The sequence below is a fragment of the Phocoena sinus genome, chromosome 2 (genome assembly GCF_008692025.1).
Source record: "Phocoena sinus isolate mPhoSin1 chromosome 2, mPhoSin1.pri, whole genome shotgun sequence".
Taxonomy (NCBI): domain Eukaryota; kingdom Metazoa; phylum Chordata; class Mammalia; order Artiodactyla; family Phocoenidae; genus Phocoena; species Phocoena sinus.
In genome coordinates this window covers 112,748,884-112,765,285 of record NC_045764.1, presented here as the reverse complement: position 1 = coordinate 112,765,285, position 16,402 = coordinate 112,748,884, and the positions used below count along the sequence as shown (strand labels likewise).

Genomic DNA, 16,402 nt, shown 5'->3' with positions numbered 1-16,402 from the left:
GGACACAGAATAGGCGTAATAGCATAGAGATCATACTCGTGCAATAGTTATCTTAACGTCCCGTAACAGGCTAGATCTGCTGAAAGTTTAGACAAAACACGGTAACCTTTACTTTAGACAACCAACGGTTAACCATGTTGCTGTAGTTACTCTTACTCTTCACCAAAAGTACTGTCTCATACAATTTGCTAAATTGTCTAAACCCCACTACAGTATTGATTTCTCCCTCCGTGAGCTCGTGCCCATTCAATAAGCAGCGAGAATCTCTGGTCCTGGCTGAATGCCCTCTAAGGCAGGACCCAGGTATGTTACTCCTGACAGTGGCCCATGGCTGGGAGCTGACTGCTAGCTAGAGGGAAACAAACCACTGGAGACAGAAAGGAAATTCTCTGTTAAAGTGAGAAACATGACAGGGAAAGTGGCCTGTGAGGTTAAGTGAAAAAGCAGGCTGCCAGAAGCATGTACGTTATGGTTTTATTTTAGTCAAACAGAAAATCCCACTACATAACTATGTTTGTATACATATTTACAGAAACAAAATCTAGAAGGATATCTAGTGTATAAGAACAGTGGTTATTTTGGGGTAGGGGGTATGTTGGCCTTTATTCTTTGTTTTCTGCATTCTCTGAATTTTTCACAAAGGGCATGAATTTTATAATTGGAAAATATCAAGCTGTTTTAATAAGGAGAAGGAGGGAGTGAAACACAACAATTTGATGACCTAACCCAAGGAATATTACTCTTTGCTTTCAAAATACGGAGATATTTCAAGTACCTCCGGGATTTCTTGAAAGAGCTGCTCTTCTGTTTATTAAGCATATAAAAGATGCAGCACTGAATTTTTTTTTTTTTTTTAATTTTTGGCTGCGTTGGGTCTTTGTTGCTGCACGCAGGCTTTCTGCTAGTTGAGGCGGGCGGGGGCTGCCCTTCGTTGCGGCGGCTTCTCTTGTTGCGGAGCACGGGCTCCAGGGGCGCGGGCTTCAGTAGTTGGGGTGCGTGGGCTCGGTAGTTGTGGCTCACGGGCTCTAGAGTGCAGGATCAGTAGTTGTGGCTCACAGGCTTCATTGCTCTGCAGCATGTGGGATCTTCCCGGACCAGGGCTCAAACCCGTGTCCCCTGCATTGGCAGGCAGATTCTTAACCACTGCGCCACCAGGGAAGCCCTGAAATTTATTTTCTTTTAAAGGATATCACTCATAATCCCAAGATTAAAGAATCATTAAGAGTGATGAAAAGATATAAGCAGATCCACAAAACCAAACTGAGCCATCCAGATGTCGTGTTCCAGAGGTTCTGTGCCCACCACCTTGCAGGAACCCACAGGAGCAGAGAAAAGGCTGTGGGCAGCACAGAGCAATCTCTTCCAAAATGCTTGGATCAAGCCCTAAAGAGGCATTCTAGAACTTTATAACTTTTTAAAGTAGGCTACCCATTTAATTTTCTTATGCCTGCCTGAAATTTTCTCTAAAAGAAATATATTTATTAAACTATTAACGAATGTGCATACATATAAAATATTTATTTGGGTTTGCTGTCCAGTCAACAGATTTTTTTTTTTCTCTCTCTCATTATCTTGAGACTAATTCAAGACAAGACAATCACAGGGCTGGCAGTTCGAAGAAAAAGAATTCCTATTATGGCACAGGATCACTGCCTCTTAGGCTGGTTTAGCCACTAATTTCCTTTTATTATAATGCCAAAAGTTCTTTAGATTTCAGTCATTTAGTAATGCTACACTGAACACATCAGGGCTCCTGAAAAATTCTATACCTACTAGTTCCTTCATTTTCATAATCACCACATATTGATATCTGTTTTCCAACCAAATTATACTACTCTTTAAGCAAGAATCGGTGTTTTATCAGAGTTTAAAAGATTATGATGTAGTGAACAACAGTCTTCAAAAATGTTCCTCCGTGTTATTAAGAATTAGAAAATCTTGTTAAAGTTCTTTCAGCTTTTAAGAAACATAAGCAGCTTTGGGATGTAGTGCCTGACATGAACTTTTAAAGTAATTCCCCTGGAGCAATGATCTGCATTAGTGAAGATATTTAGTTAAAGGTAGCATCCTACACTGCCTTTCAGTGTTTGAGCAGTCAATCTAATTGCCTTTTTAAGCCAAAGATTGCAAATAACTAACACTACAGAATTTTAAGGCAAAGCCAGTTTAACATTCTCTAATGGTGAGAAATACACTCTCCAACAAGAGACACTTCCTAACGCGATTGTTGCTGACGAGCCCAAGTTGTTAAGGAATGTGCAAAGCAGGGTTTTCCATTTTACTAGTTAGGATGGCTCAAGGAAGGCCAGGAAAACAGGGGAAAGAAAGCCAAGTAAAATTTCAATCATACTTCAAGGATAAATGAAGTGTCCTTGTACAAAGGAGGTATCTTCTTTTTCTGATAACTAGAATTAAAGGAGACTAAGTGGAACTGAGCACATCCTGGTGCTTCATGGAAGGCATGGGATTTATCAGAGTTTTTTGTTTTTTGTGTGGTTTTTTTTTTTGCGGTACGCAGGCCTCTCACTGTTGTGGCCTCTCCCATTGCGGAGCACAGGCTCCGGACGCGCAGGCTCAGCGGCCATGGCTCACGGGCCCAGCCAGTCCACGGCACGTGGGATCTTCCCAGACCGGGGCACGAACCCGTGTCCCCTGCATCGGCAGGCGGACTCTCAACCACTGCACCACCGGGGAATCCCTATCAGAGTTTTTATATTTAATCTTAAATGGGTTGATTTGACTCTAGTTTAGGATATCCCAGTAGAACTGGTTTATAGGCTGTGGATTTTTTTTTCTCTTCCAAGGTACAAGTCACCCTTAACATGTGTTTGGGGGAGACATCAAGTTCAATATGAATGAACAGTGGGACCTGGCTGCCAAGAGGACCTACTTCAACGGTGGGCTGCATAACACGAGTATAGTAGCCTAAACCAAGAAAGGTGGCAGTCCCTCTGCTTTGTACTAGTCACAATACATCTAGAGGCTGCACTCAGCTCTCAGAACACTATTTTTAGAGGGTCACCAACAAATGGAAGCACAGCCAGGTGAGGGTGGCTAGGATGGTGACGGTCTTAGCAACATGCCATTGAATAATGGTTGTGGAATGAGGGTCGTTTGATGTGAAAAGGAGAAGGAAGGAGGGAGGAAGAATTTGGTGAATCTGACTTCATATATTTGAGAGGCTGCGATGGGGAGGGAAGAGTAAATCTGAAGTGTTGTCCCACAGGGCAGACCTCCGATCAGTGGGGGAGAAGATGCAGCAAAGTAGGTTCCGGCTCCATATTAGGCATAACTTTCTATCAGAGCTGCTCACCAATGGGGTGGGAAGCCTTGTATGTTCCTTAGCTTCCTGTTAGGAATGAGTGCCAGCAGAGATTGGAAGGGCATCTGTTGGTTTTGCTGTAAAGGGATGGTTGCATAAATTGGAGGTTGGATTAAAGGATTGTTGAAGATTCTTCTTAACTTGCGGGTTTGTGATTCAGGGAAACAAAGTCCACTTTTCCAAGGTCTTAGTTCATACCAAGGTTTATAAACTTGATTTCTTATGCACTGAGTGTTTAAGAGTCATGAGCAGCCCCGTTTCCCAGTCCAACTCCAGAATGGAGTAGAAAACTACTTTCATGTGTTTCTTCTCAAATATGCCCAAATATAAACATTCTATTGACTAAAAAGCAGGTCCAGTGATCTCACTGATGCGTCTATTCAGTGAAGTCAGTGAGCTATGCTATAAGGATATATGACTCCCTCGACCTCTTGGAACAAAATTATTTTCATCTTTAAATGGTAAAGAGTAGTCTTAAATACTCTTTTCTCATGCATGGGGTTCACTGGAGAAGGATGCCCCCCACCACCCCTGCCAATGCTACAAAATAATGCCCTAGAAGCTGCAGTTAACTTAAATGGGGAAACATGGATTGATTCTAGAAGGAATTAAAATATTTCCAATAGAGGCAAATATGTTTTTTCCCTTCTGTGTGTGCAAACACGCTGTGATTACTTCTAAGCAGACCAAATTATTTTCTTGGAAGTATGTAGTTATTTTAACATTAACCTTAAGATAGGTTTCGGGTTTTTTTTTTTTCCATTTCTCTTTCACAAGATGCTTTTGTGCTGCGAATCTGTTTTAAAACAACATATCAAGTAAAGTACAAACGTCTTTAGAGGGCAAAAATAATTTCCCAAGTAAGCAAATAAAACTTTGCACTTCAAATCAGGCCTTGATTCATTAAAAATCTTAAACTTCTCATGAGAAAAATTAACATTTAAACCACTGCTGCTTGGCCAAGCACTCCACCACACAAGAATATGAAATATCTCCTCTAAAAAAGTACAAAAAGGACAAAACCACAAATGTGGAACTTCAATTAATTTAAAGCCCCAATCAGCAAAGAATAAATCCTTCGCAGATCTAATTACCAGCGCTCTCGGAAGACCCAGGCCGACCAGCCAATCTTCCCCGTGTTTGAACAGCTTGATGAACTAGGGGACTGATGGATATCAAGTCATTTTGTTTAATTTATAAATGGATTTTCCCCTAATACTTAAATTATCATCAGTACAACACAATGAAAATGGGAACATTCTGAATGCAAAGTCTATAAGAGTCCTGGAAGGAATCCCAATGAGGAATGTCACCTCTGTTCATTCCTCTATACAACTGATCTAATTAAATACTGAGGGTGGAAAGGCAGTTTAAAATGTAGCCATTTCTGTTTTCTTTTTAGCCTTAATTTATCTGTTCACATCTTTCAAGTACCTTCTGATGCTTAAAAAAAAAAAAAAAAACACCAAGATTTCTGCACGCCCCTAATACTTTTAATTCTCCACAAGCTAATATTCAAAAAGTCTCTGCCATCAATTTTGCTGAATAATAAATAAATGCATTACATTTAGCCATGGTAACAATGAAAGGCAGACGGCTTTCCAAATCTGAACCTTTTCCCTCCATTAATTTGAAAGAGAAACTAAAGGAATGGGTACATGCTGTATGTGTTGTTCACCTGAAATCAGATCTCTGGATTATACTTATTAAAATGTCTTCTTATTTTCAAATCTCTTCCTTACTTAATTACTGCCCAGGACAGAAAGCTGCATGGAATTGTTAAATACCATTAGACCTATTTATAGTCTCTTCACACTGGCAACTCAAGCGCAATCATTGGCAAAGGTCCTGCCCACCAACCCACATGTTGGAATTGCAAGTCCCACCTGGCTCTGGGGTTTCTGACTGGGAAGAGGAAGATGCTGAGCTGGCTGCATCTTCAGCGGTGCCCTGCGAGAGGAGACCCCGCCCGGGCGGGAGCTTCATGCCCAGCTGCTCTGCCATCTCCACGTGGTCCCCGGGGTGGACATAGTCAAAGACGCTGCTGCCTGTCAGCTCCACCTAGAGGGCGAAGAGAAAGAAGAGTGGGAAAGAAAGTTGTCACAGGCTTTCATTTTCAAATTTACCTACTGGAGCATGGACTTGAGGACACGGGGAGGGGGAAGGGGAAGCTGGGACGAAGTGAGAGAGTGGCATGGACACGTATACACTACCAAACGTAAAATAGATAGCTGGTGGGAAGCAGCCACATAGCACAGGGAGATCAGCTCGGTGCTTTGTGACCACCTAGAGGGGTGGGATAGGTAGGGTGGGAGGGAGACGCAAGAGGGAGGAGATGTGGGGATATATGTATATGTATAGCTGATTCACTTTGTTATAAAGCAGAAACTAACACACCATTGTATAGCAATTATACTCCAATAAAGATGTTAAAAAAAAAAAAATTTAGCCCCACTGCGATTCAGCTTCTGAACAGAAAAGGAAATCTATGAAGCCTCCGGAAACAATCCTGGTCCTTAGTCTTTATCCTCACACGCTTAAGGATCCTTGAAATTGAAAGAGAAAGGTTTTTTTCCCCACATGTATTTATTTAGCAATTGTTTAGCCCAGTTTTTTTCTCATACACTGTTGTTTGCATAAAGCCAAACCATTCTGTGAAATGTGGATGAGTCGGCCTGACTTCAGCTGTTTTATCCACGCATCATCAAATTCTTGCATGTTTGGTGTCAACCGGATGATTGACTGAATTCTACAGTTTGCTTATTGAGAAGTTTGAGCTTTGTATAGAAACAACCAGAGATAGCGGATGAGGATTTTCCTTAAAATACACAGATTTCCAGGATGTGTATTTATACATATCAGCTTATTTCTATGTAAATTTAAATGGAAGAAGTGCTGCTTACAAATATATGCAAAGGCATAATGTTTTCATTAACTATTACTCATTAGCTCTGTAATCATATGGAGAATTTTCCATGCAAAAGAGGTCAGCTGGGGTCTGAAGCAGCCATTTTTTTCTGCTGGTATCAGCTTGTTTTGCCTTCAATCTAATAAAATACATGGTACAAACCTCCTTGAGGGCTTTAAAAAATGTTTTATTTTGTATACTCTTTGTATTAGGCTGACGCTAAAGGTAGAGAATGAATATCAAATACCAGAAGAGGGCCAGCCTGGAATGGAAGCACTGCCTTTTGCAATGCTGTCAGGCGTGGCCCCTGTCTGGGGCGTGTGCTGTCTGAGGGGCAGAAGACACTCGTAAGGACTGGCCTTACCTCTGTACTCCTCTGATGCTATAACTCTTACCTCCTTCCAAGAATAGCAATCATGGTCCTAAAATAATGTAGCTGGGTTACAGGTACTATGGCAGGGAGAGATGTGTTAGCAACAGAACAAGAAAAAGCTCTTTCCCGGGTCACTAATGGCTTTCCCATTCCTCTGGAGTTTAATGGTCTCAGGCCAGCTATGATGTGCTACAGAAACTGCCAGAAGTTCAGACCGTCACAAGTTTCTTGGTGGATATTTACCTAGAACCGCTTCCTACCTCACCTGCCTTTCCTGTGTAATTTGCAGCATCCCTCCAAATTCCACCCGACTGCCTGCACTCTTTTTCCTGCCAAGAAGGAAGGCTGGTGGTGGGCACACTGTCACAGTGAGCGGAATACTCAGAGCAATTATCATCCCCAGAACTCCAAGTCCCGGTAAAATGATCACATCGACTCCCAGACACCATTTGATTAAACTCTTAACAGTCAACACATCTTCAGCATCTATCAATTAACAGAGGTAGAGGCCGAAAAATGGGAGGCTAAATTCAGTTTGGTTAATAGCTATTCCTGAGAAAGGCTTGCATACCTTTCACTGAAAATGAGGTACTTTCTCTTTGCTATTAAATTACGCTCTCCTGTATTACCCAACTACTGACTCTATAATTTCACAATAACTATTTCCTCCATTTGATATTGTTACAGAGCGTACGTAAATCAGGATTCATAAGTGATGGGTTCCTACCCTCTGGGAGGGAGGGATTACATGGAAATAATCCCTTTAATGTGCGCCTTGCCTCTAAGCATTTCACACAGCAATAAATGGGTAAACTGACTTGGAGCAATTAAGAAATTAAATGAAACTAATGAAATGTGTGTTTTAATATTTCTTGATGGTTATTTTGTTTGGAGGTTAGTGAGTATGAGGAAGTCACTCTCATTTTACGTGGAGTCCAATTGCAGCACTTTTTTTTTTTTTGCGGTACGCGGGCCTCTCTCACTGTTGTGGCCTCTCCCGCTGCGGAGCGCAGGCTCAGCGGCCATGGCTCACGGGCCCAGCCACTCCGCGGCACATGGGATCTTCCCAGACCAGGGCACGAACCCGCGTCCCCTGCATCGGCAGGCGGACTCTCAACCACTGCGCCACCAGGGAAGCCCCATTGCAGCACTTTAATAACTATTTCTGTCACTTTTCTCAAACTCCGAGTCTTTCTTTAACACTGCAATGTGCCCTTTGGCACACAGCACAGATTGTGATAAGATGACAACACAGGTGGGAGACACAATTGATTTTGTAGGGGTGTTGGTTCTTGAATATTCATGTAAGCCAGTCATACGGGGAGGAGGAGCAGGCCACTATCTCCACAGCCTGATTTACTTAGATGTGCAGGCGCTTCCTCTCCACAAAATGATGTCCTGAGTATATAGGGCGTCTAGAGCAAGACTGAGTCGCAATGGGCCACATCACACTATGACACGGGGAGGACTTTGTCCTTCAGTCTCTTGAGGACTGTGACAGGGTCAAATTCTCAGTGCCAGCCTCTCCATCCCATATTAGGCTTTGGGGTATCCTGGAATTTGACCCTGTCATAGTCTTCATGTATGTACTGTAATAAAGATCACACAGCGTAGGGGAAAGCACAGAATAGCTGGAGTTATAAACGGACTTGGAGATCAGAATCTTTTCCTCCTCTGCTGTGTGACCTTGGACAATTCATTTAACCTCTCTGAGCTTCAGTTTCCTATTCTGAAAGTGGCAGTATTGCTGCTCTGCAGGACCCTGGGGGGTATCGCTCACATTGTATTCTACATGAATGGCACCCCCTGGAGTGCCACACTTTGGAATGGTGCAACGCAGTGGCCTGAGCGCTGGGATGGAAACAAGACTTGCTTTACGTGCCTCACAGCCTAATTTCGAAAATCCAGTGAAACCACGCAGAGGAAATTGCCTTGTGAGAAATAAGCACTATTGTCGCTGCTGTTTGGTGGATAAGAATGGATGACAGGCATGTATATTCCTGTGTAACTTTGGTGAGGAATCCTTAGGGTTTGCGTGGTCTCTTTGGAACATCTCTTTAATTAGCTGTGGGTACAGCAGAAGTGATGCATGCTCTGAGCCTTGACTACAGCAATAACAGTATTATTAGCTACTACCACTAAGTATACATACTTCTCATACTTTCTTTGATTAATCCTCGTAACCATCTTTTGAACTGGTATGATGACCCCGATTTTACAGAACAAGAATATGAGTACAGAAAAGGCCAGTATTTGGTTAAAGTCTGCTTGACTCAACCTACCACTTCTCTGGTAGCACCTTTGCAGTCAGGGAGGCTGAGCAGGGACATCTGAACTCCTTTGTCCTGTGGCTTCACTTTTATTCAGGAGAGAACATTGGGCACCATGGAGGGAGGAGGCTGAGGGCAGGCAGCCTGGCAATCCCCTGGGCTAAGGATGCTTTGCCATGTACTCTTGGGCCAAAAGAAGGCACGAAAGCAGGTGTACTAAACTGAAACAGATATGGGGGTAGACAGAAGTCTACTTATACACAGGCCTTGAGCCATTATCATCATCACCACATTTATCTATCACTTTCAACATTTCTCATAGTGTTTTCACTTCATTTAATTAGATTTTAGAGCTGGAAGAGACCTGAAAAACATCCATTAATACCCCCCCTTACTTAATAGGTGAAAACGTCACAGTTCTGAGAAGTTAAAATGCTTGTTCAAGTTTACCCAGGTGTTTAGTGGTAGAAGTAAGACTGTAAGCCCTATTGGCTAACTCTCTTTTCTCACTAAACCCTTGTGTGATTTGCTTCTCTCTCCTACGAAGACTGCCTAGGTAAGATGGACTTGGAACTCACCTGCCACTAAATTCTGTGCCTCAAAATAGACTGCAGAAACTAAGACCAGGGATTTTTTTTTTAATTTTTTTTTTATGGTACGCGGGCCTCTCATTGTTGTGGCCTCTCCCGTTGCGGAGCACAGGCTCCGGACGCGCAGGCTCAGCGGCCATGGCTCACGGGCCCAGCCGCTCCGCGGCATGTGGGATCTTCCCGGACCGGGGCACGAACCCGTGTCCCCTGCATCGGCAGGCGGACTCTCAACCACTGCGCCACCAGGGAAGCCCAAGACCAGGGATTTTTTACTTGATGAATAGACATTGCTTCATGTGAGCTTGAAGTAGAAAAAATATATAGAGTTTCAATCCTATATTACTATAGTTAATTAGGTACCCTCAGATCTCCAGTTAGCAACTCTTCAAAATCTTTGCCCACTGAGAACTAGGACTAGTGTCTTGTACATAGGAGGTCTGTCACAAATGTTTGTTGAATGAATAAAAGATGGATATTTAGGCTTAAAAAATTTGCTTTATCTGTGCTTGATTTGGACAAGTTTAGGTTGGTTCCTTTTATTATTTCTGGTATTATTATTATTATAACATTATTTACTACTCTAAAATGAGTTACAATATAGCACCATAATAATATTCTCATTCCCAAGAAGTATTTGCCGTATGCATTGAGAGCTATAACTTCTTATATAGAAACCAACTGAGTTTAACTGAGCATAGGATTTTATAAATGCTGAGAAAGAGCAGGTTTTACAAGGAACTTTGAAAGATAATATAGCTATCTTTTATAACGTTTTTCCCCCATCTATGACAAAACTGTGGTTAGTTTGCTAGTTCATTTGTTCATTAACTGAATTTTCACAAAGTTTCATAAAATGATTATTTCTTTTTTTAAAATAAATTTATTTCTTTATTTTGGGCTGCATTGGGTCCTCATTGCTGCGTGCGGGCTTTCTCTAGTTGTGGCGAGCGGGGGCTACTCTTTGTTGTGGTGCATGGGCTTCTCATTGCGGTGGCTTCTCTTGTTGAGGAGCACGGGCTCTAGGCATGTGGGCTTCAGTAGCTGTGGCATGCAGGCTTGGTAGTTGTGGCTCGCGGGCTCAGTAGCTGTGGCGCACGGGCTTACTTGCTCCGTCGCATGTGTGATCTTCCCGGACCAGGGCTGGAACACGTCTCACCTGCACTGGCAGGTGGATTCTTAACCACTGCACCATCAGAGAAGCCCCCAAATTATTATTTCTTAACTATCCCTTCAAATCACTGACAGCAGAAATTTAGAGAATTTTCATTTTATATTGATTATTGGTCCCATCTTTGATCTACAATTATGACCTACATAATGGAAAGGTACAGCATTTCTTCCCCTTAATATTGTGTTCTTCTGGTTAGTGCAAATTATATAACAAGGCACATGTGAGAACCAAACTCAATCACTTTATATGGTAATTTTAAAAAATTAACAGGGCTTCCCTGGTGGCGCAGTGGTTGAGAGTCCGCCTGCCAATGCAGGGGACACGGGTTCGTGCTCCGGTCTGGGAAGATCCCACATGCTGCGGAGCGGCTGGGCCCGTGAGCCATGGCCGCTGAGCCTGTGTGTCCGGAGCCTGTGCTCCGCAACGGGAGAGGCCACAACGGTGAGAGGCCCGTGTACCGCAAAAAAAAAAAAAAAAATTAACATGTTCTGTTTATTAAATTTAAGGAACAGACCCATGGGAATTTGAATTGTTTCCCTAGCACAAGAAGGAAAAGCATGACTGTTTCCAACCATGCTCACTTGGTCTACCTTTACTGAAGCTGAGTGACTCTAAAATAAAAATTCCTCTCCCTTATTGCTTAGTGCTAGAAAACAGCTTAGAGTGTATAAGGTGTCGGAGACAGGCAATGAGTAATAAGCAGTCGTATCCAGAAACAGCATTTTGTTTCAACTCCTTTCTCTCTGCCTTTCCCCACTCAAAGCTACCAAGATTCCTCCAGGATAAGCCATAGCCACTAGTGCCATCCCACGCAGTCAACTAAACCACCTGGCCTTCCTCAAATTTATTTCACATTCTATTAGCTTGCATGCAAGTTGAACACTTGACACAGTTGATTTGGTAACACTGAAGTTTGCTGGAAAAAAATGTAAATATATCATTCAGTGGTTTGAGTTGACTTTTCCATGTCCGGTCATTGTACCCTGCTGGTAGATAGGATAGGGGACTAATTTGTCTTTTCATACATCAAGCAAGCATGTCAATAGCCTTTGCTTGGCCTCCTGTGGTGAGCAAATACTTTTTAACTACAGCAATGTACCAGGAGTGCAAATCATTGAATTCAGTGCTCCTTTGATTGAAAGAGTTTGCTACAAATGAGGAACAGGCAGCAATGTTGCTAGTCGTCTCTATATTGGAATAACTTAAGAGGATACATACTTTTATAAAGCAAGATGATAAAACCTATTTCTTTCTTTCTTTCAATATATTTTCAGTCTTAGGAATAATACAAAGTTCATTTTTAGCACGTAAAGAAGGTCATTCAAACCTGCCATTTAAGGTGGAATTTCTTAAACCTTTTGGAAGGCGCTGGGTTTTTGTAGATTTCTGGAGGGCGCTAGATTACTGAGGGGACTTGGGGGTGCTACTAGTTAAGCCCTTTTTCAGGACTCCTTATGCAGCCAGGCCCCGTTCCCACAGGGAATGCCTGCAGTATTTGAATAGAAGGTCATGCCTGAGAGAGGACTGCGTTAGTGGCGAGTGGTTTGGAAACCTAACTGCCAGGTTAGGCTTTCAGATCTACCAAGAGACTGTGAGATCACGGTTAGAAAATCCTGACCCAGGATAAGATGGAAATTCTATCTCGCCACAGCAGATTAGGGTTTGTAGGGGTTTTTTGGGGGGGGGGGGGGGTGGGGGGGGTCACATTTATATTATTGAGAGATAATAAAGTGATAAAAGAATAAAATATAATAAGATGTGATAGCTTGATTAGCATAGGTTTTCTTAGGATTTACTGGTATCTTAATGCCATCTTCGTAACTTCCTATGTATTGCAGAACTCTGCTGAATATTTATGAACTGTTTTGACAGAAACTTGATGTTCTTTACTGCTCTGTCTCATTCTATGTATTTGCGGACTTATCTGAAGAAAAATGCATAAAAGCATCGGGTCTGTTACAGAAATATGTATATAAATTAGTAGAACAAGAAGAAAGAAAGGTTCTATATCAGAACGATGAGGTAGAATGAAAAATCCTTCCAATGTCATCAAATAAGAAATGAATCCACTCTCTTCTCACAGATGTTAACAGAGCCTTCCTTTAGAAGAATTTGAGCTAAAAGATACCACGCCATGTGTTTATTTTATCTTCAGAAATAAACATTTCAACTCCTTTGGGAATCGGGGAGGCCAAGTACTTATTTTGTTTTTTGTATGCTTCTCTATAACCCTTGGAGTGCCCGACTTGAGAATCTGCAACCTCGGTATCCAAAGAGAGTACTGCATAACCAGTTCTGAACTTTGATTAAGAAGTGTCAGAAGGTAATTCCAGTGGATTTCTTAGTTCTCAGAGAGGAAAAAGGAAAAGGCAGGCTGGTGAAGAAAGGGAACAAAAGAGGAAATAAAGAACAAATGGCAGAGACTGATTCAAACGTACGGGTGGTTACTTGGAACAGGTCTGCCTCTATGACTATCATTGCCAGTAGTTGAATTGATCAAGCAGTAATCAACACTGATTGCTCCATTTTCAAAAGTGTTAGACGGATCACTATAGAGACTCAGGATCCAGTTGAGCATATTTAAGTACCGCTAGAAATAGCCTGTGTACAAAACAGATCCAGAGTTTGAAGTATTCCCCATCCCAATTTTTTTCTGTTGAAGAAATAAATTATTTGCAAAATTTCATTTTTTCTTGTAAACATGATTTAGGTATTTCTCCATCACCCCACGTTACAGAAGCAGAGGTTTTGGAATAGTTTTAATATGTCAATATTCTTTTCCTTTCATTAAGAGACACCAGGTAAAAGAAGAACTTACAGAATTCTGTAATACTGAGGGGGCATTACATAATGAGCCCAGGGATTTGTGGAAGTGACTCAATCAAGAAATTTTAAAACCTTGCTTTACAAGTTTCCTACAGTTTTCAAGTTTTAAAGTAGGCTGTAGGGCAGGAAAGGCCAACTTTTTAGTATTTATCACAGTGCTGGGAAGGAAAAAAGGATGCAATTGGAGGTTACATCATAGTAAAAAGTGAAATGATGCCAAGAAAGAAGCATTAACAATCTTAAAAATAACTGAAGTCAAATCTCCCTTTTCTGAAGATCAAACGAATAGTAAGATCTCACTTTCAAAGCATCTTCATTACGTTGGTGGTAAGGAGACCAATCAACATAAAATACTTGATACTGGCATAGTTAATCCATTATTCTCAAATTTTACATGGTTCAGTATTTGTCATTTAAAACTGGATACACACTGAGATGCATGTTATGCATAGCTAGGCTTCAGTATCAATATATCTCAATTTTTGTTTAATTGTTTTTGTTATTCTCATAGTGAATTTTGTCTTCCTTTTTTTGGTCATGGAAACAAGAAAAAGTAGAAAATGCTTGTAAGGTTAAATTGAAATTTAAATCTTTCCCTGATTCTGAACAGTCCTTTTATTTTAAATAAAGGTAAATGGATCAGAAAACAATAATAATTATGGGGCTGACTTTTCCATTTGTGTTTTGAAAGTTACACAGGTTATTTAATTTTTTTCCAGTCACGCTAAAACAATATGGTTTATACGACTAAAACTTGGGGGTTTAATGCACACAAATAATACTATACACAAATAATAGTAATTGATAAAATGCACACAAATAATATAATTAATCATTCCTGATGATAGTTTTTAAAGGGGCTATCCTATGATGGAAGATTAGAAACACCAACCCTCACCAGGAGCTAAGTCACAAGGTTTAAGCGATGCTGTTGAGAGAAAAACAAAAACCAGCAAAACGAGAAAAGCTTAACAAAGATACTGCAATTATACACCTCAAGAGAAATTTATGTTTAAGAGAAAGCAAAATAAAAGAAGGATCGTGTTCAACTGACATCTTGTTTTTTCAGATTGAAGCGCTATGTGAACGCCATAGTTTCTGTATTTGAAACAAATGGCTCTCCTCCTCCACATCCTGTGAAGGGTCTTGAAAAGTCTCATCCGAGAAAATTACAAGCTGTACAAAAATATTTTAGCCACTGTAGAAAGTGGGTGGTTGGCCCATGTCAAGAAATTAATTTTGGAGTTAATAACCCAATGAAGAGAACAAGGAGGAATAAAATTCTCTGTGCTGTGAGCGATTGCTGACCCTTCCAGAACCTTCCTTCCCTGTTGATATGTTTTAGCACATCTTGGGAAGTTCCTGAATGCCATGTGGGCACGGTGGGTCTAGTGTCTAACTTATTCCTAGTGAATTACCATAAGTAGAAGGGCGATTACACTTCTCTTTTATTTTGGCTGTTATAACTACCAGCTGTGGTAGTATTGGAGGTTCTTTTTTTGTTTGTTTGTTTTCGTTTTTGTGGGTTTTTTTTTTTTGCGGTACGCGGGCCTCTCACTGTTGTGGCCTCTCCCCTTGCGGAGCACAGGCTCCGGACGCGCAGGCTCAGCGGCCACGGCTCATGGGCCCAGCCGCTCCGTGGCACGTGGGATCTTCCCGGACCGGGGCACGAACCCGTGTCCCCTGCATCGGCAGGCAGACTCTCAACCACTGTGCCACCAGGGAAGCCCTTTGAGGTTCTTTTCTATGAAGCAAGTCAATACTCTGAGCACTCTCTAGGTGCTATTTTAAAGGAATAAGTTAAATTCACAACTGTTTAATAACAGTCTGAGAGTCTTGTTAGAATAGGGAGTGTAAATAGAACTGGCAAGTAGAGAAAATGAGTCAAAAGACAGAGTCGTTCCAGAGGCTAAAAGCAAGGCTGTGTTTCTTAAGATACTGGGGGTGGGAGTCTGGTGGTAGTGGGAAGAGCAGCCCTTTTGGAAATCTGATAAATTCTACGTTCTGTCTCACCAGAAAAACACTCTGATAACAGTCATATAATTTGGCATTGTATGTCTGGGGTTCGGACACCCCAGCACTTTAACCATAAATATTCTCTAAAGCTGTGCTGTCTAATATAGTGGCCACAGGTGGTTACTGAGCACCTGGAATGGGGCTAGTCTGAATTAGAATGTGCTGTAGGTGTAAAATCACACCAGGTTTCAGACTTAGTACAGTAAGTAAAAGAATGCAAAATATCTTATATTGATTACATATTAAAATAATATTTTGGGTATGTTAGAATAAAATATATTATCATATTATTAAAATTAATCGTACTTGTTTGTGTTTAACTTTTATGATGTGGCTACTAGAAAATTTAAAATTACATACATAGTTTGCAATATACTTCTATTGGACAATGCTGCCCTAGAACCATAGAATCCCTGGAGTAGCAGAACAGGAAGTAGAAGGATACCATGAAGATGACATTAAAGGGGAGAGGTGCAAGAAAAAAAAAAAAAAAGAAAGAGAGGAACGGCTTTAGAATAAAAGGACTGAATTTTTAGATTTAATCTACAATTGAAAAGACTTCAGTCAACCAAATATTTATCAATCATTTGCTCCCTCCACAGTTTGGTTAGGAGCCCTGGTGTGGATGGGTCCAGAGGCGGCCGTGAACCCAAAGTGTCTGGGAGAGCAACTCCCATGCTGGCTTCACACAGAGAGAATGAGAAGGGACAGGTGGCTTTGCTGAAAAGATGGGGGCAATCCAAGACACAACGGCGTTCTAACTACACTGGAGCTTATAGGGCAGGGGTATCGTGCTACACTATTCTTAGGTTAAGCCTAGGTCATCGGGAAGGCATTGGGTAGAGGCTCAGTAAACACTAGGTGATTTATTTTGGCCCTAAGGAGATGGATCTATGATAGTGTTCATTAAATATTTTAAAATACTT

General features: G+C 41.4%; 1 protein-coding gene and 1 long non-coding RNA gene across 3 annotated transcripts in view; one reads left to right on the top strand and one right to left on the bottom strand.

Annotated features, from left to right (window-relative positions):
• The window catches only part of NPAS3 (neuronal PAS domain protein 3), a 758,103-nt gene that overhangs the window by 121,938 nt on the left and 619,763 nt on the right, over positions 1 to 16,402 (bottom strand). The window contains exon 5 of the mRNA XM_032621122.1: positions 5,209 to 5,383. Within this exon, the coding sequence (XP_032477013.1) occupies positions 5,209 to 5,383 (175 nt within the window). The remainder of the gene's footprint in view (positions 1 to 5,208; positions 5,384 to 16,402) is intronic.
• The window catches only part of LOC116748358, a 251,025-nt gene that overhangs the window by 199,518 nt on the left and 35,105 nt on the right, over positions 1 to 16,402 (top strand). The window lies entirely within an intron of this gene.